The sequence below is a fragment of the Nelusetta ayraudi genome, unplaced genomic scaffold (genome assembly GCF_046127955.1).
Source record: "Nelusetta ayraudi isolate G7.1 ecotype Tasmania unplaced genomic scaffold, CSIRO-AGI_Nayr_v1 ptg000136l, whole genome shotgun sequence".
In the NCBI taxonomy this organism is placed as follows: domain Eukaryota; kingdom Metazoa; phylum Chordata; class Actinopteri; order Tetraodontiformes; family Monacanthidae; genus Nelusetta; species Nelusetta ayraudi.
The window spans coordinates 4,386,111-4,413,324 of NW_027466186.1; the positions used below are offsets into that span (position 1 = coordinate 4,386,111).

The 27,214-nt window shown below is 47.4% G+C and overlaps 1 protein-coding gene across 5 annotated transcripts in view; it reads right to left on the minus strand.

Moving 5' to 3' along the window:
• triob (trio Rho guanine nucleotide exchange factor b) overlaps positions 1–27,214 on the minus strand; it is a 95,527-nt gene that overhangs the window by 52,742 nt on the left and 15,571 nt on the right. For 3 of the 5 annotated variants that reach the window (XM_076012849.1, XM_076012848.1, XM_076012852.1), the window contains 6 exons: positions 9,669–9,743; positions 9,231–9,345; positions 6,649–6,841; positions 5,519–5,623; positions 4,961–5,434; positions 3,647–3,769 (listed from right to left, as the gene is read on the minus strand). In XM_076012849.1, coding sequence (XP_075868964.1) covers positions 3,647–3,769; positions 4,961–5,434; positions 5,519–5,623; positions 6,649–6,841; positions 9,231–9,345; positions 9,669–9,743 — 1,085 coding nt within the window. Of the gene's footprint in view, positions 1–3,646; positions 3,770–4,960; positions 5,435–5,518; positions 5,624–6,648; positions 6,842–7,264; positions 7,405–9,230; positions 9,346–9,668; positions 9,744–23,394; positions 23,556–27,214 lie in introns of those variants that run through there. The other 2 variants (XM_076012850.1, XM_076012851.1) reach the window with 2 other exon arrangements.

Here is a 27,214-nt window from a genome sequence, read left to right on the forward strand (position 1 = left end):
GCCGTCTTCCTTTAATGTATGGGGCTCCAAGCTGTTTAGTGCAGATAGGCATGGATCAGCAAACACTAATTAACCACTGTGTTAACATTCTGTTATTATTCTATTCAATCACCGCTCCTGCAACCAATTACAGCTCTTCGGCGACACGTTAAACAAAACAAACAAAAAAAAAAAAAGATTAAAAATCAAGCACAACTAAGGCAGGAAAACCAGCCTTCAAACGGAGGCTTAGCTGTGGCGAGAGTGACTCTGAACGGCGCAAATAATGAGTCGTCATCAAAGTCCCAGACACATATGGTGTGTCCTTTTAGGAAGGGGAGGGGAGGTGGGAGCGTATTAGGGATGAAAGAGTCCCTTTAATTGCTCTAGTTTTCTCTGCCGGGGTCTTTGTGGGAAGCAAAAACAAGAGGCAAAATTTGTTGAAACCACTAAAAAATCTTGAGACACGAAGGCAACACGCAGAGTGCGATGTTTCCTCGCGGATAACAGAGACAATCGTGCACTCACTCGGCTGCGCGACTCAGGAATCCGGGGAGTCCGAGTGGCTCTCGAGCACGCGGCAGTAGGTGAGTTGTGATATAAGCGGGGATGGCGGTGCACAGTGGAGCCGCAGTAAGCCTATTACACACTTTACAGCCACCCCCCCTCCCCCAAAATATTACAGGGACACCATCTCAGCAGTACGGCAGATCTTCTGCGAGCTGCACCGGGAGAAGGAGAAGGAGCTAATAGACCAGAGCGACCTGCAGCAGGATACACAGCCAATTACGGTCCAATATAGCCAAAGGCCTTTGCGGCCATCTGCTGGACATTATGAATTAGATTAAATAACAAGGGGCCGGCGTAGTCAAACTCACTGGGTGGTAAAGTCTTAATCCAAAACTGACGGGCGGGAGGTGGGGGGAGGGTGGAGGAGGACGGAGACACGGAGAAGGTATCTCTAATTTAAGCCCGGTGAGGGAACTTGATGCAAAGGGTGGGGTCGGAGGTGGGGGGATGGGGGGGGGGGGGGTGGTTGCCGCAGCAAAAAAGCAAACACGGTGAGAGGGGAGCAGAAGAGGAAAAGAACAACAAGAGAAGAGTGTGGACCGAGAAATCGATCAAATCTGCACAGTGGGAGAACAAATAAATCCACAGCGGTGTAATAAAAAAGGGGGGGGTGGGGGTGGGGGAGGGGGTGTGGGCAATAAAAAATAAAGGACTGTCAACAGCCGTGGAATTTAACTTTAGCGGCAGCCGGCGCAGTAAACGCAGCGTTTCAACAGTCAAGACTCGAAAAGATAAAAAGAAACTGAAACAAAACACAAACAAATATTCCAATACACCCAAATCGGAAGGTTTTGTTATTGGCGACTGACTGCACGGTGACAAACTGCGCAATAATATTTGTATCTCAAAGTGCCGTCTGCCCGGCCAGCCACTGTGTTTTTACAGTCTTGGCCTTGACTGTCAGGAGCCAAACAGCGTAAAACGTCCAGCCTCGTCACTGCTGCTGCTGCTGCTGCTGCTATTGCTGCTGCTGCTATTGCTGCTGCTAGCATCCAAAACATGACGCCGCACAGACGGCTGTTACTCAGAGGTGGCGGGCAGGTTAGTCGGCAGAGATCAGAGGTTTCACTGCCGCGGCAGCAGGGCCGCTACTGACTAGTAAACCCCCAACCCTCAAAGCCCTTCCCCACCAACCCCCCCCCCCCCCTCCTCCCACCCCCCCTACACACAAACACGTAAAATGCCGAGCCGTAAAAGTACAGAAAAAAGAAAAACACAATATTGGAAAGCCACAGCACGTTGACTTTGAACTTTGGAAGATGAGGGGCCGACTGGAATTACTGATGCATAGTGAGAACGCGCCGCTTGTTTTTGAGTCACGGTGAATAAAAGTCAACATATAGCGGCAACGCTTGAATCAACAGGCCCCCCCAAAAAAGACAATAACACACAAGCTGCGGCAACAGGAAGGGGAAATGCTGCTTCCTGTGGAAGAATGGGTGGAGGGGGCGGTGGTCACTCTGAGTGCACAGGACTGTGTGTGTGTGTGTGTGTGTGTGTGTGTGTGTGTGTGTGTTTACACTGCGCTCCAATGTTTCTCTTCCACGTACGCTGCCTGTGGGTTATTGGGTCATCGGAGCCTCAAACTGTTGACACAAGTGGCTTTGGTGGCGGCCGCTGAGGCGAAGCTGATTTGTCACGCTGTCAGTTGGGAGACTTCATGGGCAGCTCTCCCGCGGCTACACGCTAGTCACGCTAACAGTCAGCTAAGATGCAAAACACCTGCGATTTAACGCAATTCCCGCCGGGTCGCTTTGCCTTTAAAGAAGGGAAGTTCCAGTTGGCCCATATTGCTTCAGTTTTGGTGACCACTGTCCTATACAGGCCTCCTGCTTCACCGACAGAGGTCCGGCCTTTAGATGTTGTTGTAAATATCTAGGGATTTTTGGTCGTAGCCACTTCTTAATCACCGACCCACACTGATCCCAATGAATTACATTGGAATACAGCTGTTGTTAGTTGCATTTCCACAACTCGCAAATCTGCACTGGAAAACGTATGGTAAAATTGAAAGATTTGCTCGAAGCAATAACACAAGTGGACATCAGTGCTGTAAGTAATGGAATGAAAAGGACGAGAAGTGGTCGAGACTGAAACAATGCTCTCAAAAAAGAAGACTCAGCGGACGGTGCTACTCGTTTGCAATGTTACAATGTTATTTCCAGTTGTCTGACGTCCCACTGGTCCACACATTGTTCTTACACCAGCTGTGATCTGTAAAAATCTGTAAAAATATATGCAGAACAGATGCAACATTCCCGGCTACTGCAGGCACGTTGCGGCACAATGTGTGAGCCTCCGCACCAGAAGCTTTTTATGTAAATACAAGTACTTCTTGTGCTAACTAATGAAAGCACAACATTTAGTTCTATTTGAATAACTTTGCATAAATTGACGACCGCATGTGCATTTTATTCCACTTTTTGCTGTAGATCCCTTTAAATTTTACACTTTGGGCTTTTAGGAGGAAGAGATTTGATGATGTGCTCTAAGCTTCTAGTTAATACGACCGTTAAAGAGCTAGCGGAGCTGGCACAGCAGAGCGGAGCCGATACAGTAAAACGTTAACTTAACTACTCTCATTAGTCCGCAAGCAGAGTTGGGAAGTCGAGTGAGAGTCGTAAGGTATTTGGAGTCTGGGAGGAGTGTGGAGCAGACTGGATGTGGGGGGGGGGGAGCAGGGACGCAGCAGGGGTCAATTACCGGAAGGAGGATTGTGACAGTGAGGAGTGAGCGGAGAGACGCAGAGTAGAAAACAACTGCAAAAATAAATAAATAAATAAATAAATAAATAAATAAATAAAACGAGCGAGTAACAGGACAGAAAATAGCAACACAAAGCCAGAGGGTGAGAAAGGCTGCAGATAAAAGCTGTGAAGAGGAGGAGCGGCACGTGTGTGTGTGTGTGGGTCTGTGAGTGTGTGTGTGTGTGTGTGTGTGTGTCTGAGACGCGGTTGTACGACGGTGGGAGGCCCGGGCTTGTTACTCTGAATGGCAGTAATGATGATGGCTCGCGACTGCACGGCCGGAGCTGGGAAAAAGAGCGCGCTTGAGCTTGAGCGTGAGCGTGAGCGTGCACGTGCGCTTGACGTCTTACCATGCAGTTCATGGCGAAGTGGTTGTGCTGGGTCTGCAGCTCGACGGCGTGCTGGTGGTTCCCCCCGATCTCCGTGTAGCTGGTGAGGAAAAGCCCCTTGTTGTGCATGATCCAGTCGAACATCTGCGCACGGGAGAGAGAAGAAGAAGAAGAAGAAGAAGAAGAAGAAGAAGAAGAAGAAGAAGAAGAAGAGGGGGCCGCTTTAGCGCATTGGGTTTTCTTCTGGAGTGAAAAAGTCATTCAAACAGCAACCAGAGAGAGAGAGACAGAGTGAGAGAGAGAGAGAGAGAGAGGAAAGGAAGAGGGCCTGCGCCGATGTTTGCAATTAACCCAGAACCCTTTTATCCTTTGTCCCTGCACTGACATCTGCACCGGAGGAACAAAGCAACACAATATCTGCGTGACTGTGAGGGAGACCACTGAGTTCACAGTATGTTCTCAGCTTCCTTTGCTCTCTGTGTTTGTGGAGGGGTGGAAAAGATGTGTTTAATTAAGTCTCTGACACTTTCCATCGCCGTCGTCCACAGCGTTTGCCTCCGGCCCCGGTGCTTCACGGACACACTTTCAAGCTTACGGCACTCTGCAGCGAAACACTGGAAATGCCAGCTGCACGCACTTTCTTGCTGAGATGGTATCTTGCAGGCCTTTGTAGAACGCAGCAGCGTACCCCAAATTCATTGCAGCAGCGTTTTCTAACCCCGGTGTGTTTATGGCGTTGACATTTTTCAAACAATCTGGTCTAAAACGTTGAAAAAACCAAAAGTTCCAGAAGTAAGGCCCTTTGTGATGTCACCAAATGTGACTGATTTCTCTGCCAGAACCTGATTCTTGTCCCCTTTCATGCATAGGAGATCTAACAAGATCTAACAACAGTTTTTTTTTTTTTTTTTTTTTTTGCAGGAAGCTGTAAACAGAGGGCTTAAATTACCTAGATAATTAATCATGCAAGGCTGCGCCGCTGGAGGCAATGTAAATGAACGTTCCCCCAAAAGATGGCAGCAGCTTCAGCCAACTGACAAACCTCAGCAATTAAGCAACAAAAACACACAACTGGACTTAACTGGCCCGCGCGGGGGGAGAAAATTTAATCTGCACTTTTAAATGTCTGGATCACTGCCAGATTTTAGGGATTCTTGGCTACGACCGCCGTGGTGTTAATGCATTCGCGATCACGTCCCGACATGCATGTATTCATTACCAAACAGAGCACGCGTGCATTAAGAAGGACAACTCAATTAACCCCCGCTGGGCAAATGTTTGCAATTATCGTTTAATTAGAGCGGCGGAGTGGCGGAGCGGGTGCGGCGCCCTGACCTTTTCCGCGTCCTGCTCGAAGAGCCGCAGCTGGAAGCACTGGTCCAGCTTCAGCTTCCTCATGTGCCACAGCTGCTGCAGGTTCTGCCGCGTCCCGTGCAGCTTGTCCAGCAGACCCGTGACCTTGGCCACCAGGTTGTGCGCGTCCACGTGCGCCTGGAGTCCGTGATGGTGGTCGTTGGGGTCGCCGCCAGCTCGGCCGCCGCCGCCGCCGTAGCCGCCTTCGCTGTTCAGCCCGCCGCCTGCCGCGCCGTGCGCCTGCAGCCGCTGGAGCAGCCGCCGGCCCTGGCCGTCCAGCTCCTCCACCGACGCCTTGGTGGCCCTTTTCTTCAGCGCCGCGTGCTCCTCCATGAGCCTGCGAGACCCCTCCAGGTCCCGGGGGAGGTCGCGCTGGGACAGGGTGTCCTGGAGCTCCTCCAGGCGGGCCAGAGCGCGGGCCGCGTCGCTGGCGAAGGTCTCGAACGAGAGCCGCACCTGCGGTCGGGGAGGCAAAGTCGGAGTTTGAATCAAGGCAGACACTTTGATGGGAGGGATTAGGTGTTCAGTGTGTGGGCAGACCTCGATCCAGTCGTCATGGTTGTACTCTAAGCTGCCCTCGAAGTCGGCTGTCAGCTGCGACGGGTCCACTATCTTGGTTAAACCCTCCAGGGACACCATCACCGTCTGGCGCAGAGGGAAGCGCGGCGGGACAAATGGAGTGGAAAGCGATAACGGGGAACAGAGGCGAGGGCAGAAACAGCGAGCGAGGAGAGGAGAAGAACACGGAGCACGTTAGAAAATCTCCTCTGCAGACGTCATCTTCCAAACGTGTCGCCTTCAAAGGGCTTCTCCCCTTGTGCAGCGTCAGGGGGGGCCGCCCGCACCTCGTGTTTGGGTAGGTGGGCTGAGCAGAAAACCCTCCCATAACATTCCAGGCATTTTAAAGCGGTGTATGTGTTTTCGTTGATTAGCTCCAAATAGGCAGATTAATCCGTTAAGTATGTGAAAACAAGACTTGGGGGAGGGAGGGGTGTGTGTGTGTGATGAAAACCAAATAAACCAACACTCCCCGGTGTGGAGGCTGCAACGACTGCAGCAAACAGGAAAACATTGGGGAGGACTTGAAGGTGGACGTGTGAACTTTGGCTGTAAATGATGAGCAGCAGCTAGAGATTCAATAAAGTTCACGAACAGAAAGCAGAGGGGCTGAACTTCTGTTTGGAATCAGGTCTTAAAAAAAATACGCTACACCTATGATATTATTTAAAAAGAAAAACTACGGCAGGTGATCCAAATCACAACTGCTGAAACAAAATGCCTCTCCATGTCCCATATATCCTGTTTCCATAGTAACTGGGTCAGTACTAAATATACCAGCAGCACATGCCCACACGGGACGGAACAGTGCCACTGTCACAGAGCGGCGGTCCAATTAGAGCTGATGAATTGAGATTATGTACGTTTGCGATGATAGATTGCAACAAAAAGTGTTCTTGGAAAAATATGTTGCAGTAAGCGACAAACTCATACAAACATCTCTTCTAGAAAAAACAAAAAAAGAACAACGCTGTGGTATAGATGTAATGGGTACTTGCAGAAAAGAGAACTATTAGCGCATAAATTGTCTAACTAACCTGAACTTTAAGTGCTCGAATGAATGAACGAATGAATGAATGAATGAATGAATGAATGAATGAATGACGCCTCACCTCAAATTCAAACTTGGAGCTGCCGAAGTTGGTCCTCTGCTTCTGCCAGAAGTTGTCCGGCTTGATGATGAGGGCGACGTGGATGCACGACGGGAACGACTCCTGGAGGATCTTCAGCAGCGGCTTGATGCTGTCCCACTTTGAACCGCGCATGTCCACGATGACTGTGAAGCCATGTCGGGCCACCTCCTCGCTGTGAGACACAGATGAAAAAAAAACAGAAAGAAAAGGTCAGATCCTATCAGGTCCTATGATGGCCAGCGGATTATCGCAGGCAAAACGTGTATTAGCTCCAGATGATCCCTTTTCTCTGGCGTCACGTCCAGATTTTGGATGTTGGAGAGGGTACAAAGCGTAATCCGAAAGATTTGGGGGGGGAAAAAACATCACTGATTTGAGGTCGAACAAGCTTTGATGAGCTAGAAAGAAAATAAAGGAGCTGAAAAGAAAGCGTTTCAAAGGAAACTATAGGGCTCCTTGTAAATTTCTCGCGTAGCTGCCAGGAAGATTTAACGTCGAGAGTTCCCGTGTAAATCGTCCGCGGGAGGGAGAGTCTGCGGGAGGGAGGCAAAACAGTTGAAACATTCAAGCGTCGAAGTTTCCAACTGCCACTTACCGGGAGTCCCGCAGCTGCAAAAGTCCATAAAAGGTTGCCGCTCGGCGCGAAAGGCTTTAATCTGAACGCGTTGTCGCGCGGGAGGCAGAAACAGACGCGAAGGAACCCTCCTGCTCAAACTCACTCTGACCTCACTCTGTGAAAAACAGAGCGCCGGCCAAACGGGTAGGGGAAATCAGCGCATGGAGAGGGAGGGATGGGGGAGGGATGGAGGGAGGGGAGGAGGGAGGGAGGGGGTGGACAAGGCGCATCCAACCGAAAAGAAAAGAACGGAGAAAGAGAAACCCGAGCGAGGTGGGCAGGGGGGGGGGGTGGATAAAAAGAGCAACCTGTTTGTGATTTAGCTTCACAGGGTTCCATCTTAAACTGAACAGCTTTAGAGGGGAAGTGCCCCCCCGCCCTCCCCGCCACCCTTTCTGATCTCACATCTTCATGAGAGCTCAGCCCCCCCGGGGAGGCCTGGATGCCGTCGCAAGACATATGCAACCAGCGTGTCTTCATCCATTCACAGCAGAGGCGCCTGTGCTATACTGCGGCGGGGAGACACTCGAGAGAAGAGCCGACGGTGATACTGGCAGAGTTGCTTCAGCGCATAATTTAACTGGGGCGTCTAAATTCACACTTTTCACCCGCAATTTTTTTTTTTTCCGCTTTTGCAAATCTAAAGAGACACGGCAGAAGGATTTAATGGGCGCGCACACTCTGGGATACGTGACGGTGCCACGTGGCTGCCTCATTACAAATGAGCTCTTTAGGGAAATAGAGAGTGGTGGAAAAAAGTTTTTGGACATATAACTCTGTGAGTTATATACATGAAATTAAATTTCTTTGAGCATACTTGGAGTTTTGACCGGTTCTGTCCAGGGTCAAAACTGGATGATTCTTAGCAATCATCTAGGGATCAACACAAGGAAAGTAAGAATTTCTTTTTTCTTTTTTACAAGAAAAAAAGTAAACTACTGCATTTATTTGTGTTTTGTCTGATGCAAAACACATTTCGTTTTTTTTCTTCTTTGTTTTCACATTTTTATGGTCTCCAGAAAAGTGTTTTTTACGCTGCATGTAAAATGCTCATGAGAAACCAAAGTCAAAACAAAACAGTTACATTTAGTTATTTCATGCAAGTTGAAAATTTCTTTTTCAATTTCATGCTTTCAGAGCTCAGGGCACCTTACACAATGCACCCTTAATGCAAATTAACATCACATGTGACCATAGAAAATGAGGAGCAAATCACTGTGGTCTTGTCTTCACTTAACTGTGAATCCTATTTGACACAGTTGAGGTTTCTTAGTGCACAATTTGAAAAGAAAAGAAAAGAAAAGAAAACTCTGTTCTGCCGTTTGTAATGTCTACTTTATTCTCACCCTAAAAAAAGCAAACAAACGTGTCTGATTGTGCCTCAGAAACCACTGGATGGGCCCTCGAGGAGCCCGTCCCTCGAAACCTGGAACCAATTTTTGCTGCGACTGATCTGGGACCTCGCTGACCTCCGGACAAGACTGTGTGGTAAAGCAGCGAATAAAGCGTGAAGCGTGGGGGGGAGAGATGAGAGGCTGCAAGACGAGGAGGAATACAAGCTTTTCTTCAAGTGACTAGAAAGAGTGCATGTGAAGGAGAGCTGCTTCTCAGCTTTAGCTTCAACAGCAGAGTTTTCCACTTCCTTAGCTTCCTTGATTAACAAAGACAATATGGGGATGGAAAACTAACAGTGAAGCAAAAAAAAACAAAAAAAACTTTAATTTGATTGGAACTAATTAAGCAGAACAGCGATCACATTATTTCAGGTGGGAAACTCTTCTGCAGGAAAGTCCGACATAAAGAGCGTGACGCCGGGTGTTTTCAGAGGGTAAGCGCCGCGGATGAGTCTGCTTCAAATTTACCAGGATCAAGACACGGATCTACTTGTAAAGTCCAGGAGCACATGTGAGAAAAGGCCCTCATGTTTATTTAGCACATCTCCTACCTGGGAATCGTAGCCAGGTAAGCTACGAGCCTGCGGAGATCTTCGGGTCGTATTCTGTCATGGTTGCTCCGTGCTGGGAAAGTTAGGACAGGGCCGCCGCGTCGGTCTCTGCCACCTTTAGGCGAAGCAAGTGAGCAAAAATAGTTTTTATTTCATGACACAGTTCACATGTGGATAATCACCCATGAGCACAGCTGCAGAATGATAAATGGTAGAAAAGCTGGCTGAGCAACTTTAATTTACACTTAAATGTATAACTTAAAAACCTAAAAAGAAATTATACAGCAAAGTTTCTCAAAGACCTGAACAAATGAAAATAGGTCGAAATCATTCTTTCTAAAGTTTAGATCTAAATGTGCAAAAGATGATTCTGGGATTTCCTGAATAATTTAGGTGATGTAATGCGTAACTCTATGTTTACAATGTTGGGTTTCTGACCTGACAGAAAGGCGACCTTCTCTTTGAGGATGGGAAGCACGTCGATGGCCTTCATGTCTTCATTGCGGTGAAACCCTGGAACATAGAAACATTCGGGGGTCAGCGAGCAAAATCCCCAACAACAAACCTGGACGTTGTCGTTGTTCATTTGAGTTCATTTAGTCCCATTCAAATCTTCTGACCACATCAATCATCCGCAGGATAGGTGACCACATGAGTATCACGGTTGCGACAGAGGATAGCTTTCCATTGATTATTATATTTCAGTGCATCATCAGTAAATGTCAGCTGTTAAATATCCAACTTCATAGAATGATGAGTTAAATGTTACAGAGTTCAATTAAAAATGATTATATTATTGAATTGAGAAAACAATATTGTATTTAAACAAGGTCTGTACGTGTTTGCAAATGAAAATAATGGTCACACGTATTACAAACTAGATGCGGATGACAGCAAGGCCAAGCGATCCGAAGTTATGGACGGACAGATGAAGAGATAAATGGATCAGAGGCAGGATTAGGCGTGCAGGGACTCACACTGGTCTGTGCAAGAATGCATAGAGGGGAATATGGGGACCCACCAAACTGCGGCATTCAGGGAAGAGAAGAAACGACGCCACTGATACTGATGACTGCTGACAAAAGGGAGCTGAATAACGCCCGGAGCCTCTCGCAGCTACTGTAATATTGATTTTGCTCCACGTGGGAGTTGGGAGCAGCAGGCCAGCCTGGCTGAGAGCACGGTAGCTGCAGAGGCACATCGCCGATGATGTCATGGCCAGCTGGTTAGCAGCGCGCTGGCGATTTGATTTTATTTTTCCACAGGGGAAGATGGCCAAAGAGTTGTAACCTGGCTCGCTAGATGGAATTTCTCCTCGGTCCTCTGGATTTGACTCACATCCTTCTGCTAACAAACCCACAGAGAGTGTTTGGAAATGAGAAGCAAGACTTGGAATGGGGGCTGGATGAACCTTCAGCAGGCCCAGAAGTTCAACCAAGCAGCTACAGCTCATGCAGGGCTGCGCGAGGGTAGACAGTAGCCCTGTGGCCCAGCTAGCCCTGTGGCTAGCCTCTAGCGCTTCAAGAAAAAGAAGAGGAAGCCTTTTTATTTCAAGAAGAGTTCATGCTGAAATAAACTCTTTCAGAAGAAAGGGGAAGCAAATTAAAGTTGTTACTTGCAGTGAAGAGCCATAAGTTCAGTTATTTGTTGTTTTCTTAAAAGGTGAAAATAACACAAATAAAACATTGCCCACTGCAGCATCCATGCTGATAACTAAAGCGGCATATTTCTTTTCTATTTTTGTTTCTTGTTTTTTTTTCTTCCCTTCTGCGGCCTTCGCAGACTTTTGACACAGAGGGAAACAGCGTCCGCTGCATGTTGGCAAGACGGATGTGAAGGCTTTCAGAGATGAAATATGAGAAATCCAGCTCCTGTGCAAGCTAAAACAAGTCGAGTCATACCAAACAAACCATTATCGTATTTTTATGATCTCCTTCTGTTAAGAAGTCTATCTGCAGGAGGGCCGAATAGGCCAAATTCTGCAGAAACGATGTTAACAACAGAAAATAGAGAAAATAGAGACTCCATTTAGTCCCTTAGAAAAGACTGAACAACTGTCTTCGCATTAGATATGCAAGGAACAGACGGAATGATTTTGGGAAATAAAACAACTTGCCTTACACCGTGTGTGTCAGCAGATATGTGTGTGTGTGTGTGTGTGTGTGTACGTTTCCTGTAAACCGGGCGCAGAAACATTCCTCGCCGTGGTGGTTTATGTAAAACACTGGCCGCTGGCGCTCGGCCAGCGCTGGCCCTCTCCGAATGCAGCTGCAGCCCGGCCGGCTCAAACTGCAGCCCGCCACCTTTACCGAGGGCCACGTCAAGCCAAGTCTGGCACGGACGGCTGGACCAGCACGCTCCCTGGATTTACGAGGAGCGGCTGCCGCAGTGGGCCGGCCCGGGAGCAGGCGCGACAGGCAGACGAACGGGTTCGGGAGTGGGGCAAAAAAAAAAAAAGAAAAAAAAGAAGAGAGAGACTGCAGAGCGGGACGATTCATGGGAAGAAGGAAGAATATAAACAGCTGCTGGTGAAGAGCGAGCTGCCTCCTCTGCCTCCTCTGCCTCCTCCTCCTCCTTCACGGCGTGACGCAGCGGCCAGCTGCGGGGCCTTTCTTCCGAAACTTTTTCCAAACAAACGCGTTTGTGCGCGGCAGTATTACACAGGAGCAAAAAGCGTAACTCTGCACCGCCGTGATTCATGAAATCCAAGCGTCAGCGCCTCGCACACACCAGCGCTCCCCGCAACACGCAGGCACAAAACAGCAGCATTCTCCTCCCCTCCTCTGCCTTCGCCACACACACACACACACACACACACACACACACACACACACACATACACACACACACACACGCACGTACACAACCCCTCATTTACAAGTCCGCCGAGCATGAAATAAAGCTTTTCAATCACACGCTGCTTGTTCATAACACACTCGTAATGAGAGCAATCCATTTTACCGCCGGCGCTTTCGGGTGCCCCGCAAAAATGAGGCGAAATGCAGAAGGGTTCATCCAAAGGGAGAAGGCTTCTCTTTTGTGATTATTATGTTTTTCAATGGAGAATCCAAAAGCGGTGAAATTACAGGCGGCGCAGTGTGACTCATTCGTCCTTGGATATTTTACGTTGTGGCAGAAAAGGCAAAAAATAAAAAATGGTCAGGTGACTCAGTGGGACGGCCAATAAAGCTACTTGCATGTCGAGGCAGCTCATCAATCAGGTTTATGCAGAGCACAATAAAAATTGGGCTGTTTTTGGTTGGTTGTTGAGAATGGATGCAATATTTTGCTTTTTTAAAAAGAACAGTGTTGTGGCTGGGCAGCATTTTAAATTTACTGAAAGAATTGAAGTTATGAAAGGACAAATATTGGAAAAATCTTAGAATGTAAAAATCAAGATTACTGCTCCAGTCACTGACTGCCTGTGATGCTTGTAAAAAACCTTTTATTCTTTTGTTTAGTAGTTTGACAAATAATATACTTTGCAAACTATGCAAAAGTTTGTTTTTTAAATGTAGGTATGCACAAAAAAAAAAAAAAAGATAAAAAACAAAAATTGCCCATCAGTTTAATTTCGTGGCAGCACTGTTCCAGCTACAAATCAACCAGAAGATTAGCTGTTTTGGGAGCGCTGATGAACATGTAAAGCTCGATTCCCACTGGCTCTCACTCTTGTCACGTTTGCAGTTTGCTAAAGCAGATTGCGACGTGCTCGTCCCAGAATTTCACGTGCAGCTGGTGCCCAATGCAGCTCCTCGTCTGCGGCTCTGCATGGATCCAGAGCAAACAGAGAGAAAAGGGAGGACCGGCCGCACTAATTCACCAGGCTCAGGCTTCAGTCTTGTCCTTCTCCACAAGGATTTGGGCCTAAATCCTTAAATTCACATCGCCGTACCACTGCACGACACCCAGTAAGTGTGCCAATCCACGTCCCTCTGACCTCCTAAATCCAGCCTGGGGAGAGGGCGGGGGGGGCTAAACACTCACATGTGAAGCAAGTACTTGAGACACGGTTTTGCTGCCTACCTGCCCTGCACTCGTTCAACACCCAAAAACACCCTCTGGCGATCAAGACGAGGTTCCCCTCAGAGCAAGAGCTTGCGAGGGGAATGTTACACACTGAGTTTGAATCAGAATGGAAACAAGTTTACGGACGCCCCCTGACCAAAATTGCAACGTGCGCGTGAGCCCACACTCATAACTCTGAAACGAACACAACTTTATGTGTCATCTTCCCGCAGCGCGTCGGGAGCAGACGACCTCAGCACGCTCTGCCCGCCCATCTGCTTCCAATCTTGCCGACCACAGGCTAGACTGTACGCGGCACATCTGCCCGGGCCTGGCACGCCGCACCGTGCCAATCCACTGGCTCGTGACCCCGTGACCCCGAGAAGAAGCAATTACAAGCGAGGCTGTGCGTGTAGTACAGCAGAAGAGGGCACGCTCCCCTCAATAATACTCTGATTACAATGTTGACCTCATGGCTGCTTAAGTGATGGCAGACATGCCTGCTGTTCGCACAGACAGCTGAAGATTTAGGGCAGGAGCCACTCCATGTTGTTGTTTTTTTTTTTTTATAGATGGAGTGCAAAGTCGTCACTGACAAAACATGCATGTACGTACACAGTTTTTGAATTAAGCATCTTTGGACGTCATGCTGTTATCAATTTTGGAGTATCAAACTGATAGAAGTGTCTCTGTTGTGGAGCTGTGACGGTTTCAAACTACGGTAGTTTCAAAGGTCTTTTGGGGCAAAATGGCTTTTTAAGGCTGCAGTAAATGAGAGTGGAGGAAGGTGAGAACAGTTCGCATTCTCATCATCCTTTGCTTTCCACTGGCTTATACAGATCTGGCAGTTGATTGGTTTGAAACATTTTTATTTCAAATTGGAAACATTTGTTTAAATGGTGTTTACCAACAACGCACGTTGTTGTCGGTTGCTTCGTGCGTTTGGTTGTCGCTGTAGGCAGACCAGACTCCGCTTGTGTGTTTGTGCTTTCACACCTCCCCAATTAACCTGACGTTCACAGCAAAAGAAATGGAGTTTGGTCAATCAGCGGCTGGTGTGATCAATGCACTCTTAGATTGCACTTTGACTTGACTGGTTAGGCCAGATTGGGTCAGACTGGGCAGCCTGAAAGGCTGTTGGGAACAGAGTCGCGGGGTGATGAGGAGGCAGATAGAGTGTCTTCAGTTTGCCTACACCTAAAGAGTGTGCGCAGCACTCTCACAGTATTGCGGGTGCGTCCGAAGGCCTACTTTAATTAAACAGACGCTCCCCCTTCCGCCCTCCCCTCCACCCTGGTGCGTGTTTGTGTATTGCATCTGACTGGCGGCCTTTAGCGGGACTCTAAGAATAGTGCTCCCATGGCAGAAAGGATGTGCTACTTTAGCAGCTTTTGGGTAGAAGAAAAAAAGAAAAACTTTCCCGGAACTCAGGCGGAAAGCAGGGCACGGGCCACTGCACAGCATAACATTGATAACTTATTCTGCGAACATCCGTGTCATTTCTTGCTCCGAGTATCCACCAGGCAGTCTGCAGCTGACATTCGCAGCCCGTCAAGTCCCAACGTTCGAACCCCTCCTGGGAGCGTTTGAGCGTCTCAGTGAGCTGCCTTAAATGCTGTGCTCCGATGAACTCCATGACTCATGACTGGTGCGGTTAAGAGTCGCTCTGAAATTAATCCAACGATCCACCTTTCAACTCCTCTCAATCTGCTACACCAAGACGTCACGCTGTGTGTAATTTTTTCCCTCTGATAATTCCCCAAAGAGGCAGGAACATTACACTCCCGCTGCTCCGCCGCGTGTCGTTGAGGGGGCCAATAGGAGAGTGGGGGCTGGTCTATGTGAGCCAGTACATTGCGGGTTGTTTGCCAGATCCCCTGTGTGGTGACAACCCCGTCTTGAGTAACGGCAAAAGTACACTGCGGCTCCACAGGGGGGCCGGCCGCCTCGATCTACATCCCTCTCTCGTCTCGCAACATTTCGGTCGCGACAACAAGCTCCTTCCTGTGTGTATCACTTTCGTAGAAAACAAAAAAGCCACATCCAGGCGTCGTCGCTCGTCCCCGCTCGCCTGACCTTCAGCCGGCACTGGCAGGGGGCCTTGGGAGTGCGGCGAGCTCGACTTTCATCGGGTTTCTCGTATTGTTGTTACAGTGTGGCTTACAGCAGAAATAACACTTTGCTCCTACCGCAACCCCCTCGACCTGGACATAACCCCTCAGCACGGCATAAAAGGGTATGAATAAGTCATGACAAAGTGGTGCGGCTTGAGAACAGACCGATCTCATTGTGCGGCTGTTTGGGCAACGTGCCTGAATGTTCAATTGTTGAGCTGCGAGATAAAGACAAGTGAAAACGATGGCATTTCCAGAAAGGTGCATTGCATATTTTTATTTTTAGGGTCATTGACTGACTACATAAAGAACTGTTTAGAAATAACACTCCAGTTTTAATGGGTAATAATGTGCTTTCATTAAATCTATGAATGACAAATGCAGAAAACATTTTGAAAGTCAGAATTTAAGAGGAACTGGCATTTTCTTTACTTGATTAACGATGATAAATGACTGGGTAGCATCCCCAGCAGCAGACTCAGCAGCATATAACCTGCTGGTGCAGTTCGCTTCGGCTGGTTGGAGCACAGTCCCCAGACCGCCGGTGCCTACTAAACCACTGGTCCGTTTGAGAGGAGTTGGTCTCAATCTGCACGGTAATGAACCCTGGAGCACTTCATCCCTGCTGCGAACGCTATCTGGAGCAATCTCAGGAAGCGCTGCGTTTACGTGCAATTTCCTGTGGTTGGTCAGCAGGGGGAGAAGTTCGCAAGTCGAGGCAAATAAAATTAGCATCAAGGGACAAACATGGAGTTGTCAAACAAACAGATAGCCATTGTGCTGATTGGCACAGCAAGACAAACAGGAAAACAATCAGCTTGTGCTTCGACTAATTAGGCTATAGAAATAGCGAGGGTATAACTGTCTGACCAAAAATGGATATCCTGTTCAAGAGTTTACATTTGTAAATTTAGGTCAATGTAGAACAATGTCAACAAATTTAAAATAGGAGATTTTTTTTTTTTTTTCTTCTCTCAGTATATTTAAGGACCTTATTGCCTTTAAGTTAAGTGTGAATGCTTATTTTGCTGGCCAGGACATGTTTGACTTGTAACTTACTTCATGACAAATAAATCTAACACAAATAACATTGTGAGAGACAAACAAGTCAATATGAGAAATTACAAAAATGTGTGAATTGGCAGCCAACTAGCCGCCTCCTAAATCTCGCCCACTGCACTGACGGAGCAGCTGAGGGCATCACTTGGTCAAACACCATCGCTGTCTTCTGCCAGTCAGCGACGGTGTTTGCAATCCTTTTTCAACACGCTGCTTGTATGGCAGAAGAAAGGAAAGCGTTCTCAATGCACACTGGGCAACTGTGCACGCATCTGCGTGTCCACAATGACGCAGAGCCACCGCATTTTACACGCTGATAATAAAAAAAAAAGTGCACGTGTCTTCTACGTTTTGCGCGTGCAGTTGTTTTATTTGCAAGGTTATAATAAACCGTGACGAGATAAGAGTGGCGGACGTGTTCCTATTACGGCGATACAGCTGTATTCCTTTCACACCTCGGCGAGCCCGGATAACAACCTCGACTGCCTGCGTGTATAATTTGCAAATCTCCTCTTTACCTTTTCCTCTTTGTTTCTCATCTCCCATGTGACCCCCCCCAACCCCCACCCCCCCGTCTCCCCTGCGTGGATTCCTCCTTTCCCTCCGCTGACTACATTAGCTTCCGACATTCTTGGTGCCTCCCAAGGCTTCGCTATTGGCAACACTGTGTGTCCCTTTTCCAGAAACAAATGCCATTTCTCTTCTTTTTTTTGCGCAGGGGACTCCACCCACACTCCATAAGGGAAGCAAAAAAAAAAAAAAAAGCCCAGCGGGATGAGGAGCGTGCAAGTTCACCAACGGCATAAACTTCTGACGAGCCTTTTTTGGACACTTCAAGTGTCACAACAGAAGACTGAAGGAGCAGCAGCAGCAGCAGCAGCAGCACTGAGGTTTGGAAGCACTTTGGGTTGTCAGTTGGAATTTGAGCGTGGGACTGTCATAACATCCTTCCCTCAATTCTTGCAGTGGTGTGGTGTGCAGCAGACCTGACCGGTTGGATCGAGTCTGGACAAATATTTCGGAATTGCATTCCGGATTCGGACGGTTTTCAATGAAAATGTGGCGCTGAAGTAAATGAAAACCCTACTCTACTTCCTGTTCATTGCTTACTCGGCGCTGGCTGAACACATTTCACACACACGCACTGGCTGTGTGTGTGTAGACTGAACCACTGCTACCCTGGTCATGCCTGTAACCCTGCAGATAACTCGATTTCTCCTTAACGCACAACAGACGTCACCTGGTCAGACATCTACATGTTTTACCCCTGCAGCCACGAGTTCTTAATGACTGACAGAGGAGAAGGTGCTTTAGAGGAACGGCTGCACTATCTCCCAATTTCCTTCCACCCCTTTGGGTAAAGAGCAGCTGCGCCGCCCCGGCTGACCCCTTCACAACTAGATGGAGGCGATCGCAAAACTGCTGTACTAAGGGGGCGGAGCGTACGGAGCAGAGGACCAACACAACCACCAATGGTCTAAAGCAAAACAGGTGCGCTGAAAGAAAAGAACATTTTTGTGAGAACTGTAATCCGCAGCACTGCTCGCCACACACACACAAACATAAACACACCCTAGGAATGTTGTATACCTTAAAGAAAAATAAGAATTTAGTGAAAATCTGGGTAAAAATAACACTTATTTTGCACTGACACAATGAATTATTACCAAGTTCTAGCATTTCTTTGCATGATTTTGTGGGTCATTAAAATTGCTACAGTGCAGGTGATCATCATCATCATCATCATCATCATCATCATCATCATCATCATCCTCATCATCAGTCATTTTGGAAACAGTGTGAAAGTAAAACTACCTGCAAGGTTTAGCTGGAGTCAGGTGCTCAGCTACCCCCCCTACATTTCTCTCCCCACCTGGTCCCACACTGCTGTTGTTGACAGCAACTGAAAGTTGAACCGTCGTATTTAAATATTCATGAAGCCATCACTCTCACGCAGAGTTGCGCTTTCTTTCTGTACAAGATGCGTCCAAACTCCTGGCAAATTAAATGTGTAACGAAGGAAAACTGCCAAAAAAAATAAATAGAAAAAAGATGGACTGAAAGTCATTCAGGTCTGTTTCGATTTCTTCACTTCTTTCAGCGTGAAATCACAGCAATCACAGGAGATTGTGTTGTCCAATAATCCATTTGAACAGAGTTTTCAATTAATTTGCGACGTTTTAAGCAAAACACATGAGATTTAAATTTAGGATAAAATGATGCAGCAAAATATAAATCAATACGGTTAGAAAGTGGAAGAAGAATCAATTTTGATCAGGGTTTTGTAAGGTTTGAACACATTGTCTACATTTCATGTCTATGCAAATCGTGTTTAAATAATTCCAGGCATATATTCCGACACCTCTGTAGCAAATGAAGCAACAGAACTGATCTGGGACGAAAGACACGGACTGGTTACTCTACCTGAGAGCCTGATTAGTGTTTTTCCAGCCTGCGCGTACTGCCAGCTGTGGTTATCCAGCACGGCCATTGTAAACAGAAACCAGCGGCTGAGTCTGTCCCAGTCGGTGGAGATCCGACAACCACACCGCCTGCGTTCGCAACCCACCCGAAGCTTCCCACCCGAGCCACTGTAGCATGGCGGGGAGGCGACAGGACAGCGGCGGTGCCCAACACTGGCCAACGCCCCGTTACCCCACTGAGCTGCACAAAGCCCATGACACTGCCAGCTCTTTTTTTTTCTTCGCCTTCACCAACTGGCCCCTTTTCCTCCACTCCGTGTCAGTAACCCCTCCCCGAAACAAGATTTAGTGACAAGCGCAGCCTTGCATTAAACATTTTCCCCACCCAATGTGCTGGGCTGGCTACTCAGAGGGGAGCTGGGAGAGAACAAATGTTCAGCTCGTCGAGCAGTTGTCGCTGGTGGATTTGCGGCTGAAATAAGGCTTTAATGATGATTTGTTTTAATCTCCGCTCGGCCTCTTGAGACTCTGTGAGGTTTTGCACATGGCCAATAGAAGGACCCTTCGGTTTTATTTTTTTGCTCTTTGTAAGCTTTGGAATTTCAGAGAGACCACTTAAATAAAAGCAATGTAAAATTACCACTGCATCAATTTAAGTGATTTTCACACAAGGGAAGTTGAAATAACTACATCTACAATCACTAATCTACTCTTTTTTTTTTAAGGATTCTGCAATGAAATTATTTGAATTGGTAAAATTCAAAACTGCACAAATCATTTACAAAGAAAAACACAATCTTGTTCGGAGCACATTTCACAATTTATTTCATAAGTTCATGATGTTTTTGTTGTACTGACGTATTTGTGCTGTCTGGGGTTTGGAAATATTTAAGTTTTACTTAAACTGTGTTTGTTGTTGTTGTTGTTGTGTCTGTTACACTTTGGTTTTAAATAAATATCTAATCTAGTCTAATCTAAATTACAATTTCAAATAACTAAATAAATATATTTATAAATAATGAATAAATTCAGCCTGTTGATCTATCAATCTCTCTAGTATTTCACTTGAGCCTATCTATTGCGGCCTGTACTGTAGACACTGGAAGCTATTTTTTTTTTTTTTTTATACGAATATATAAAAATTCCAGCAGGAATTCAAAGGAAATTGCTTTTCAAAATGGAAATACAAGTGTCACCAACATGAAAATCTAAAAACCAAAACATGCCGAGATGAGAAATTCGGCACAAGAAAAAGTGGATACAAAGGTACAGAAGAGCTGAAACCGGGCTTTAATCCCGGCGCAGGCGCCTGCGCGACCCGAGCAGCCAAACAGATCCATCCAGGAAAAGCGAAAGGCACAAAACATTTCCAGGAACACAATGATACAGCCAGCACTTTTGAGGATCACCTACCGACGCCGTTAGCGCTCCGATGTTGTGGCTCCAGCGCCAGCCGACCTCTCCTGTCCCTGAGAAAGCTCACCAAGTGGAAACGGAACAACATGGCCAGACTGGCCATGTTGTTCCAGATAACAATCCCAAGTGGGGCCGAGGTGACCTAGAGGAGCTTTCAAAAAGCGGTGAATCTGCAGGTTATATTTAGTAACCTGATGCCAAAGTCTCGAGCGGCGAAAACATCCAGTGGTTTTTTTTTTATTAAGTGGCGCTACGCACTTAAATACAAATAGGCCGAGTGTGACTTGTTGCGGCCGAGGCTGACAGCCACCCTGCGTCTCTGGGAGCGCTCTGGAAACAAGGTCGGCATGGCTGCTGGCGCGTGCGAGTGGGGGCCAGGTCACATATCTGAATGATTCCCCTGGAATAAATAACTGGGAGGGATTGTCACTTCTAAGAGCAAGGTATGCGTCAGCTGTAACGGCCACTAACAGGTGAACGGCTGCACAGAGGCAGCTTGTAGCTTGGTTGTATTGAGTCCGATACACGTAAAATGCAGGAAAACCACTCTAGATGTTTGGAGACGGAATCTTTTGTAATGAACAAGAAAAATATGACAACCATTCTTGACAGCAAACAACATCGAAATGCAGATTAATTGCAAAATGTTTTGTGCCTCCATCCTCCTCAAAGTGGGGATTTTACAAGAATTACAACTTATGTGCTCCACACCATTCAATGGAAACACCTGCAAATCGCAATTGTACTTTGTCAAAATGTTTGAGATATCGCTGTTATTTTTTGGAAAACTAATGGAAACGCAAATACTGTTATCAAGGTGGATACATGCACCCGCACCAGCCACTTCCTTTCAGCGCACCTTACTAGAAGTGGTGCCTAACAAAGTGGCTGGTGAACATCCACTGCTTCAAGGTCGGAGGTGTTGTTTGTTCAGAGATGCTATCTTGCAGACCCAGGCTGCAAGCGGTTGACGTACTGTTTCTCCTCCGCCCTGTGACGTCAAACAGCTGCCGCTGACTGGATGTTTTCTTTTTTTGGGACCGTCCCCCGAGACGGTGTGTGACAGTGCGAAAATCCCTGTTGATCAGCCGTTGGTGAAACACTCAGATCAGCCCGTCTGGCACCAAACATCACTTCTTCACCACGTCTTGGTGCCTAAATGAGTTGCTGCCGTGTGATTGGCTGACTGGCTAATTGTGTTAACAAAATAAGGAAGTGAGCATTGTACCTAATAAGGTGGCCGGTGTGTGTGATTCTTTTTTTGAAAGTTGCTTCTGTTGGGGGTTAATTGAGTTTAAATTGGAGTTTCTACTATAAAAAAAAAAGGACACCGTTTCTTCATGTCTTCCGTTTTCAAATTTCAATCCAGATTCCCTGAAAACTTCCCGCCAAGGCCAAACACGCGGCCACCGAACACAGTGGTCCTTTTGCATTCTTCGCTGTTACCAGCGGATAAACCAGGGAGGGGCCACAGATAAAGAGAATGAAAAGGCGTGAGAGTATATGAAGCACAAAAGTCCGGCGTTGATCATTCATGTGCATCTGCCTGGCCAAACAGTGAAGCGAGCAGGCTGGCCGGACCTCGTCAAGTAGGAAGGAGGAGGCTTTGTACGGCCCGGGGAAGCTCCATTCATCGCCTCTCTCTTTCCGGACCACGGCCCCGATTGTCCCGCTGCTCAACAAAACCGAGCCGATAGACCACAGTGAGGTTCTTGACAGGCGGGACAGAGTGTGAAAGTGTCGCTGCTGCTGCTGCTGCTGCTGCTGCTGCTCTGCCATGTAGTGACTGCTTTGGGGCGGGGGAAAAAACAAAAGACAGTGGGTGCAGACAGAGATCGCACTAGACCAAACTACATCAGCTGACTTTTACTCTCTCATTTTTTTTAGCTCTTATTTGATGATGGATCTATGAAGGTAAAACAGGATTCACAATCAGAGGCGGAGGCCTGTTTTTGCCAATAATTGCAGCTCAGAGCCACAAAAAGATGAAATCTGCCTAATTGTCACATGATTCTGTAGCAGGGAAATCTGTAAAATCAAATACGAGAACAAGGCACGTGTACGGCAAAATAAAAACACAGAACAATTCCTGATAGATAGATAGATAGATAGACAGATAGATATATAGATAGACAGATAGATAGATAGAAAGACAGATAGATAGATAGATAGATAGAGAGATAGATAGATAGATAGATAGACAGATAGATATATAGATAGACAGATAGATAGATAGAAAGACAGATAGATAGATAGATAGATAGATAGATAGATAGATAGATAGATAGATAGATAGATAGATAGATAGATAGATGTGTCTCAGCAGCAGCAGAACTGTCAAACGCTGACCCTGGCTGACATCGGCACTCCCAGACAAACAGCTGAGCTGTGATAATAGGATTATTAATTCCAAAAAATCTCTGGGACAAATCCTGGGGTCGACACATGATGAACTTTTTTTTATTTAATTATCCACCAACGAGCGTAGTGGAAAGCTGTCGTCTGCACATTTCTTTCTGTTTACTCGCGTTAGAGTGGCGTTTTTTTTTTTTTTTAATTAACGAACAAAACTCTTTGCTCGACTTGCAACAAGAACAGATTTAAAAAAAACAAAACAATGCAGAGGAGCCTGAATGTACTTAAAACATTAAGACAATAAAATGGTGGAGATTGGCTTGTTCATATAGCTGATGTTTGAATGAAGACCAGAATCAGAAACACATTTCAGAATCCTTCAGCGATGCCGTGACAATGAGCCGAACGAATCTGATAACAACGTTATGGGAAACGAAGGCCTTGAACGCAGCGCGGGATTATAAAGAGGGAACAAAACTCTGCACTTTCTGTCCGAATACATCCTCCCAACAGGCATAAACCACTGCAACTGATTCCAATTGTCCTCGCTAAGACAGTGTGTGTGTGTGTGTGTGTGTGTGTGTGTGTGTGTGTGTGTGTGTGTGTGCACCTGCAGGGTTTACAGCTTGCAAAAAGCAGGAGAGTTCCTGTTTACAAGCTCAGCAGTCAGAGCCGGTTCCCAGAGGAAGACACACACAAAGACGCACAGTCTTACACACAGACACACACAGAGACACACAGACAGACACACACGCACACTCTTGTACAGCCTGTGCATTGTTCTCTAACCTGGGTGCGTGTGGATAGCGGCTGCCTGCCGCTGCTCAACATATGGGCGACTTTCTCCCGTGGCGGCGCCGTCACTGACTCTCACCTCCGCCTCCACTCACTCCGCCGTCCTCTGCGATCACATCCCCCTCACCCTCCCGTTTCATTCCGCGTCTTCTTTCTCACCCTTTTTCCGACGTCGCCTCAAACCCTGCCCCTCGTCGTCATCCTCCTGCCCCCTCGTCACACCGTTCGAAGCCGCGAATGGATTTTCACGAGACTTTTTGTCCTCGACAAAGACCAGACAATGTCCCGCCGAGCGCACATGCGTCACGCCCGGCTCCGTGCGGCGGCGGGGGTGAGGGGTAGGATAGGGAGGTGAGGGGGGAGGCGGCTCGTGGGATTCCTCAGCCATTCCGCTGTTTTCACAGGCTCGAAAAACAACTGGCTTGAGCAAACAGGCAGCCGCTGGAATATCAGATGGACGTATCTGACTTTCATGCATGACTGTACCCATGTGTGTGAGAGACAGAGTGTATGAGTTTGCTCTTATGGCTTCGTTGTAAATGTGATGTGTATGTGTCTAGTGGACATGTTCAGCAGCGAATCGCAAATGACGCTGCCTTGAGGAAGTAAATATGCAGCGCATCCACTTAAAATCCACGTCAGTTGAAAGGTGTCTCTTCAGGGACGCACTTTAGGACAATATTCACGCATTTTGTTGCATTTCCAAAGCTAATGTTTTAGTCCTGTCGTTTCTTTTCCATTTTATGCAAGGCCACTAAGTGCCTCCGACTGGCAAAGGTGGAGAAATGGAGGGCAGAGGTATAGACGGACGAAGGTAAGGGGGGAAATGAAATGCAAAGACAGGAACAGAGAGAAGGGGAAGATCGTACGTGACTTGAAACTGGTTGATGTCTGCTCCCAATATAGGATGCTTTCTTCACTTAATTGTAGGGCTTTTTTTTACGACTCTGAGGCCTGAACGCCAAGCAAGCAACACCAAACCACATGGGCTCCACCTAAACGGGGCATACGTGGGATAATGTAATGTATACAGATCAAATCTGCGTGTGTTGCGGCCTTTGCTCTGCTCAGCCAGAGTCCTTTAGTGGGAGGTTAGGTACTGAAGAGTCCCCGAGACAATAACACCTTAAGGGGCGCATAAAGAGAATGTTTAGTTTAGGGTCGAAGACTCAGAACCGGCAAGGCTTCTCTGCACTTCTTGTCTCATGCAGTAGGGGTCACTACACACTCTCATCCGTGACACAGTTGTCCACGAGAAGATCTGACTGGAGCGGCAAAAGTCAAATAGCAAGTCATAGCAGGTTTTGACAACGGTCACAGTCCTGCATTAAAATCTTTCCAATGAAACTTCTAAATATTGTCAAATCAAGACAAACAGCGGCTGCAGAAGCATTTATGCATCACTGGACAAACATCTCAATCAGACCGCACAATAAAAAGCAGAACCAGACGGCAATGAAAGAACAACGTTCTTATCTAGTCACACTCGTGAACAGGACATTTTGAATTTCTGCTAATGAGGAGGACAAAGCTTCACTTTGAATCCTAAACTGAAAGCACGAAAACCAAATATTACAGTTTATAGAGAGTCAGCTGCTAATATGTTACACGCAGGAGTTCTCGTCTGCCTTGTTTTCGCCCCGGTATGTCATCCCGTAAGGCACAATGGCGGCTGCGACACTGCAATTAACACCTAATTCATCAAGCAAGGACGGCATAAAGGCCCAATCAAGGTTATAAAGCACCGGAGGCTGCGGGAGAAGTGGTGGGAAATTTAATGCTTTACAGGGGAGTGCTTCACTTCTTCAGCCAATTAACTTTGAGCTAATTCTCCTCAGCTGCACTCATGCAGCGTGGTTGCAGTGAACAAACAAACAAGCTGTAGCCAACAATACAAAACAGGCTTTTTATTTTGCGTTAAGGGCTCATTGTGGGAGATTTAGCAGCATCTAATGGTTAGAAGGCACATTACAGCGGCCCCACCCCCACTCATGTCTTTCATCATTAATTCTGAAAACGCCTGCAGAATGTTTGAAAACCAAAAGTAGAGTTGTCATTATTAAAAGTACTTCACTGGATGCTCAAATATAAATACAATATATTCTAATGGTCAGATCCCATACTATGCAAATGTAGACATGGAAGGCACACCAAAGCATCTGATAACTGTGAATTGACTTAAACTGGAGATGAATTAGAGAGCTGAAAATACCATGAGGAATTTAAAGAGTAAAAAACTAAGCAATGCCAATAACTGGCACCATTTTCCAGACAACCTTGTGCATTCCATATTAGGTCTTCACCCTCCTTCTCCCAGGATCTAATCCCGGGTGGCAGCTTCACATATGGGATAGATATTTGACGTGTTTGCTGGATGCAGGCCCGGCAATGAGCCTGGAACAAAAATCAATGACGGCTCTTCTGTTCGTCTCCTCCGCAAGTCACGCCCACAGCCATGTAAACAGAAACCTTCTCCTGAACAAGTGCTACCACATGACTCACACGCATCAATTAGCTCGCTCGCCACCAAAAATAGAGGGCCCGCGCTGCCCGTTGCCTTCAAGGGAGGCGTCGCCGGCCTTTGGCTGACCAACACGATAACGCACTTTCAAAACATGCGACTCGAACCAAACGCGTCAAGGCTTCTCCGCCCACGTGCCGCTTCAATCATTTAAAGAACTCCGCCGTTGTTACGGCCACTTAGAAGTTCAATTATTCATCCCCGCTTTACTGTGCGGCGTCATACTTACAAGGCTCTGAAGACAGGATGTGGAAGGACACGTTTGCGGCTCTCACCGCCGCCTGCTCGGCGTGGTATCACGCTCGACGAGAGGAGGTCTTGGGTCTTGTTTCCTTCCGTACACAACAACCCTTTTCTTTAGGCGTCCAGAGAGGCGCTGCCGAGATTCAGGAGGCGCAGCCTCCACTCATTGCCTCCCCGCCTCCCTCCAAAAGCCATCCTCGAGCGAGCACCCTCGGTGTGTCACCATTAGTCAAAGGCTTGACGGTCACGCGCTCGCACGGCCCGTGCACGCTGGGAAATGAACTGGCGTATTATGAGAGAAGCTGGAAAAACAAAGCGACTAACCTGCTGCATCTGAATCCGCCGTCACGACCACATCAACTACCGCAGTGTACGTGACAGTTTTCCACTGTGTTTAATCATGGCAATAACGTGTATACGCAAATACACACATGTATGTCATTACTGGTGTGGCATCAATAAGTCAAGGCCCAGTATCTCCAATGTCACGCAATGAGAATCTATTTCAAAACAATGAAAAAACCTCCTGCAGCTGCGCGGCGCATTAAAAGCAGCACACAGAGATCTATCGCTTCGGATGGCGAGGGCGTTATGGTGATGTTGCCGCTGTCCCCGGAGCAGCCAAGCATCCTTTATGTCCCTGGAGTCAAGGAGCGACCAGTGAGAGCGCACCACTGACCCCCCCCCACACACACACACACACACACACACACACACACACATACACCCCCGACCTCGCCACTCTTGACACTCTGCCCCTCCCCTGCTGCTTATCTCTCGGAGGCCGCTGGCTCACGTGCGGAGGGGAGGGGAGGGGGAGGGGGGGAGGAGGTTGACGCGGATTGGACGGGAGGCCGAGCGGAACCTCACTTTTCTATGCATCAGTGCTCTTCAGGAAAGGAAGGGGAAGGGAAAAAAAAAAAAAAAACGGAGCCGGCGCTGGAAGAGGACAAAGATGACGATGCTGTAACGCAGGAGATATATCGGAGGGGGAGGGGCAAGAGGATGGCGTGGGAAATGGGTGTGTGTGTGTGTGTGTGGGGGGGGGGG